Source organism: Geospiza fortis, unplaced genomic scaffold (assembly GCF_000277835.1).
Source record: "Geospiza fortis unplaced genomic scaffold, GeoFor_1.0 scaffold97, whole genome shotgun sequence".
NCBI classification, from domain to species: domain Eukaryota; kingdom Metazoa; phylum Chordata; class Aves; order Passeriformes; family Thraupidae; genus Geospiza; species Geospiza fortis.
In genome coordinates, this window is record NW_005054343.1 from 5,929,137 (window position 1) to 5,934,932 (window position 5,796).

Consider the following 5,796-nt stretch of genomic DNA (forward strand, 5'->3'; position numbering starts at 1 on the left):
GAAAGGAGGGCGCGGGAGCGGCGTCAGGCGGCCGGGCCGGGCCGGTCCGGGGCAGATCCGGTCCGCTCGGTCGGATACGGGTTCTGCGCGCCCGTGGCCGCTGTCCGAGGGCCCCGGCCACTCATCGGACCGGACAGGCAGCAACAGCAACAGCCCTCTGCTCGCACCAGGCCTCGGTCAGTAAGGGAGACTTCTAAGCGCGTGACGAGACTTCGTTTGTTCAGCTTGTAGAGCAGGGGACTGAGGGGGGAACTCACGGCAATGTACGACTTTCTCCTGAGGGCACGAGAGGGACAGGCAGTGATCTCTGACCACCAGTGACAGGAATGACATGAAGCTGTCTCAGAGGTTTAGACTGGATATCAGGAAAAGGTTTTTCATCCAGTGGGGAGTTGGCCACTGGAACAGGCTCCCCAGGGCAGTGGTCACAGCACCAAACCTGACAGAGCTCAAGAAGTGTTTGGACGAACCGCTTGGGCACCTGGTGGAATTCCTATGGTGTCCTGCACAGGGCTGGGACTTGGATTCTGATCCTTCTGGATCCTTTCCACCTTTCTATGGTTCAGTGTCTGTGTAAGTTATTGTATGTATTTTAACTTGCCACTGTCTAAGTCTGTAGGAGTGCTGCCCTCAGGACTGCCATCAATGTCAGCCAGTTGTGCTGAGGTGCAGCTCTGTACGACTTTGAAAGGAGCGAGTCCCCTGAGGCTGCCTGTGACTTGGTCTTACTTTCTTTAACCTTTCAGCTTTCCAGGTGGTTCCATCATGGATGAAACTGTGGCTGAATACATCCGAAGAACTGTGCTAAAAATCCCAAGGGACGAAATCAAGGCGATGCTGCAGAAATGGGGCTTTCTCTCTGAGGCACAGCTGCAGACTCTAAATTTCCACCAGATAAAGGACAACATTTCTCAAGAAGTTGTTCAACTCTGTGAGGTAAATCCTCTCCTTCAAAAAATGTCATTGACATATAGGATGCATGAGAAGCATCATGAAAAAAACCTAAAACATTAATCTTTGGTCACAACACAGCCTCAAATGGCACTCGGTAGTCTGGAAAATGTAAAGCTGAGCTGGTAACACCACTGGGTTTGTTTGATCTATAGGAATGTAGAACAGCCCTATACTAAGTATGCAAATACCTGTTTTGAGCTCTAAATTACATATGGTAGATAAAATTTTGGTATGTTAAACCTTTAAAAAATGTGTGTATTTCTAAATTGTAAAATAAAGGCATTGATTGTCTGCTCATTACAAAGTCCTGATTTAAAGATATTTAGTATGGATAATGATAGCACTAGTTTGTATCTTTTAGACTTTTAATTTTTTTTTAACTTTCCTTGGGCAGAATTACTTCCATGCAGCATGCTGTAAGCAAAAAAATTATATGACCTAACTCTGATTTTAGTGTACCAGGAGTCTTTATATGTACGAGAAGTTTTTAATATCATAACCTTAGACAGATGCAGTTATTACTGATACATCTTGAATGCTATAGCTTTTGGTATGATTCCCTTGAATTTCATACTCAAAAATTGCTCACCTGAAGGAAAGAAACTCTTAAGTTATTCTCATAAGATGGCAAATGCCATATTTTAAAATAGCATTTTTTTTCTGAAATACTTGTATCTGTAACAAACTGTGTCATGCAATTTCTTAAAAATCCTTTCATGCTGTAGAGCATAAATAAGCAATAACCAGTATGTTAAAACTCCTGACAGTCAAATACCAGTCATTGTTGCATTGTCATAAATGCTCATTAATTTTCTTTCTAATTGCTTGTACATCACACTGTAAGGGTTATGTTCCTCTTGCTGCCTCTGCAGAGGAACATTTAAACCTTGCTGAAATCATTTTCGTTATTGATTTCTCAAAACTTTGGACCAGGTGTGGTGCCTTTGAAGAGAGTGTGTGGGCTGTGGGCTTCAGTGAAATGTCCTTTAAACTACCAATACTGAGATTCTTTTTCACTTGATAAACAGTGTAATCAGGCTTTCTGGACCTGTAGTTCATCATGCATTCTTGTTCTCTCTAGGAAAATTCTGCAGACATAAAGCAAGCAGCAGTTCTAGACATAATTTGTAAGTAAAAAGTGAATTAAAATGATATTTATTTTTTTGAGTAAGTTGATAATGCCCTTAATTACATAGTGATGACCCTTGTGGGATGCAGATGCATTTGAGGTAAGCACATCACATTTTAGATTAATCTTATTGGATGTGGCCTCTTTTACAAAAAGCTCAAGATCAACAAAAGTATGTAACTCCTAACTCCAATATCAATTCACAACTTGTTTAAGACAATAGTTTAAATCTCAAGGTTTCTTCCAACAGTCCATATGTCTTACACTGGGCAGTTGAGGTAAAACCCTTCCTTAAACATTGAACCCCAGGGTTGCCCTTTATTAGCCACTCACCAAATTAGAAAATAACTTTACATCTCCTTTAATTAAAAAAAATCTATTTTGCTTTTATGATTGCTATGAGTGGTAGTTTAAGAATGTTAATACATTATATTGCATTGTCAGGAGTCATACTTTTTAAAGTAAGGAGTCTATAAAAGTATTGTAAAATTCTTTGTTCCTTTAATTTCTGTTTCATAATACACGATGTTATTGAGCAATTCCTATTTTTCCTAGACAACCACATCTACCAGAACAAAAGAATGTGGAGTGTTTACCAGATGAAAAAAACAGGTAAAATGTCTTTCCTCGCTGTAATCCCACAATTCTCAGCAACTTAGTGCTGTGCTGCCTCATATCCTACATTTTAACCACTATCATGTATTTTCATGTAGCCTCATCTGGATTTTTTCTGTAGAGAGATTTTTAATATTTTACAGCAGCCTAGTATGGATTTTTCAATGGAGATTATCTTTAATGTTTTTAGAATACTTTACATTAACTTCTCGAGCAATTATTACACATTAGGAATTACGAATTTAAATATTAATCTTTTCTCTGTATAACAATAACATGGGTCAGAATTAAAATACAGCTTTTTGTATAGGTTATGCAACTTTATTTTTTTCTGCTTAATTTTGTTTCAGCAAAACTAAAAAACGTCTCTAAACTACTTGTAAACACAAATCTTATTCCTGGTTGGGTTTTTTTGTCTTATATAACAGGAGGAGAATTGGAATATTTTGATATAACAGATTTCAAAAAAAAGTTTAAAAGAAGACTTCGGTCAGCCTTGCAAAATGTAAGAATAAATCCATTCTAAATTTGCTTCATGGCTCTGGTGTCAATATGTTGTTTTCATAACTGTTCCTCACAGTTTGAGTCAAGAATTAAATGGAATTATCCATTTGGGAATGATAGAAACTGCATGTGAAGTAAGAAAAATGTATTGCATATCTGCAATACATTTAGCGACTTCACAATTGTGCTGGAAGGAAATGAATTGCAAATTTGTGTTAAAATGTGACTAGCTTCAAGAAAGAGGCAGCATGTTGGTGGTTTTTTATCAAATCTTTGCCCAGTTTGCAGGAGCCTTTAGTTGCTTTAGCTCACCAGCTTCATTTGGCAAGGAATTGGAAAGTGCCTCTGGCTGATCACCTGTGTCACTCCATGACACCCAGTGGGTTCCCACTCACAACAGGAGAGGCAACAAATCCAAATCACACTGACAGCCAATCAGCTGCAGTTCACATCACTCTTACAATAAAGTTTTGCAATGTTTTGGGGTTTTTGTTGTTTAGGTTTTTTGTTTTTAAGTCAACCAATTTGAGTATCTTATATTCAGGTCTAAAATGACAAGTTCATCAAAAGTTTAGTTTCTCCAAAAATGGACATATTGGAATTATTGCCACTAGCCCTCCTTCTAAACAAACATCTTTGTGTTGTTTTCTCAAAAGAGAGATCAGTGCTTTTGTAACAAGCTATTTTCTATTTTCAACCTTCAGAAAAAAAATGTATATTGACAGGAAGAAAAACAATATTAGAGTTCGAAAGGTAATTCTTCTTTTTATCCCATTTGTGAGGTTGTTTTTCTGTGGAAATTTTATTTAAATTCAAATCTTATGACACTTAGTGGGTTTTTTTCTTATTCATGCAGTGGTACTAAATTATGCTTGGGTCTTGTGAACAGAGATGTTAAGAGATAAGCAAATGTTTATGGATACCTAAATGTGTTGGTAAATCAAAACTTTTTTTTTTCTATCAGGTCACCATCACCTTTAAGGAGTACGAGGATAATGCAATCTGGATTAGAGTTGCCTGGGGAACACCATATAAAAAACCAAACCAGTACAAACCCAGCTATGTTGTGTACCATTCACAGACTCCCTATGTCTTCATTTCTTCCTCAGTGCTGAAGAGCACCTTGCCTCTGCTGTGTCAGGTACAGATTAAAACTGCTCAGACTGACTTCCCCACAGTCATGTCGAGCTATAATTGGGTTAGCTTTTAAGAGGATTGGTAAAGACACCCTCACTTAACATAATTTGCTAAACTCCATTTTTTTTTTCTCCTTAGCTCACGATAAAAATGAGACAAAACCCAAATCTTTGGATTGGTGTGTTGTGAATAAATTCAGTTTATTTGGGTTCTTACTGCTCCTGAATTTAACTTCTTAACTAAGTCTTGGACAGTATTCCATTAAATTGTCTCAGAAGTGGAAGAATATTAGATCAACACTGTTGACTTCAAGAACTAAGCATATGAGCTCATCAGGGAATCATTTCTGTTTATTTGTGATGATCAGCTTTGGTAGTGTTTTTTCCTCTATTTAGAAATTTCCTCAAATTTCTGTAGTTGTAATTCAAATATCTTATGATTCTGTTTGTTTCTTTTTCAGCTGATAAGACTATGGGACTTAGCTTGTTAATACTGTGAATGCTTTTAAATATTAACTCAGCTGTATAACAATCTCTGCAACTTTTTTCAGATATGAAAATCCTAGTTAAAGGGCAGTTGCTTACCTTGGAACAAAAACATCACAATGTCTAGAGATGCTATGTTTTTTACATATTACAAACACAGTGATGATTAAGTCTGATGTTAAAACAATTTCAATTTTTATTTAAAGGCCCTGATTGTTGCTTCCAATTACCATGACATCCGTGAAATGGAGCTTCGAAGTCATTCTTTAAACTCCCTTAAAGATATTGTGTTTAAAAGATATAGCCAGGTGAGCCACTTCACAAGTAAATCCTAAGATAAGTCTTGCTTTTTGTTTCAGGCCTAGTTCTCACCCCTTAGCAAGGGGAAAATTCACCTTTTCCAAGAGACCATCAAGTTAAAATAATATTGAACTACTGAGCTCGACAGCCTTTCATGAAGGTAACATTGCAATGGGGATGTAATTATTTGGTATCCCATATACTCTTTTTTATTGTAATTCCTGATGGCTAAACTCAGACTAAAAATTACATGAACAATTCAGTCCTAAGCTTTTTTAGCATCCTTTCATTAGGCTTCCTAGAGCCATGAGTTGAAGGCTGTTGGAATGGGTGTTTAGTCTGCTCATCCATGCAAAACTTGTAAACAGAGAAATGTTCACAAATATCCTAAGACAGGCTTTTTTTTCCCCAAAATTAGGTTGGCTTCCAGACTTCTAGTAATGGTCAAAATTTGGAAGATCATTCTTCCAGAATAAGAAATAAAAGGAAATATATTAAAGTTATTTTCAGCTAGAGGTTCTAAAAGTAGAACTGAACTAAAATAATTTTTCCTCTCTCTCTCTCCATTTAGAACTTCCAAACTTGCACTCCAAAACCTCTGGAAGGAGGGAATGTAGAACCAGAAAATGGTATGTATAATTGAAATGTAAAGGCAGTTTAATTGTCATTCCT

The 5,796-nt window shown here is 37.2% G+C and overlaps 1 protein-coding gene across 1 annotated transcript in view; it reads left to right on the forward strand.

The window, feature by feature from the left end:
- Positions 1–16: 16 nt before the first annotated feature.
- The window catches only part of CENPN (centromere protein N), an 8,602-nt gene continuing 2,822 nt past the window's right edge, over positions 17–5,796 (forward strand). Inside the window, exons 1-8 of the mRNA XM_005422788.2 lie at positions 17–176; positions 747–936; positions 2,036–2,081; positions 2,639–2,695; positions 3,127–3,203; positions 4,167–4,343; positions 5,031–5,132; positions 5,696–5,753. Of these exons, the coding sequence (XP_005422845.1) occupies positions 766–936; positions 2,036–2,081; positions 2,639–2,695; positions 3,127–3,203; positions 4,167–4,343; positions 5,031–5,132; positions 5,696–5,753 (688 nt within the window). The 5' untranslated portion in view covers positions 17–176; positions 747–765. The remainder of the gene's footprint in view (positions 177–746; positions 937–2,035; positions 2,082–2,638; positions 2,696–3,126; positions 3,204–4,166; positions 4,344–5,030; positions 5,133–5,695; positions 5,754–5,796) is intronic.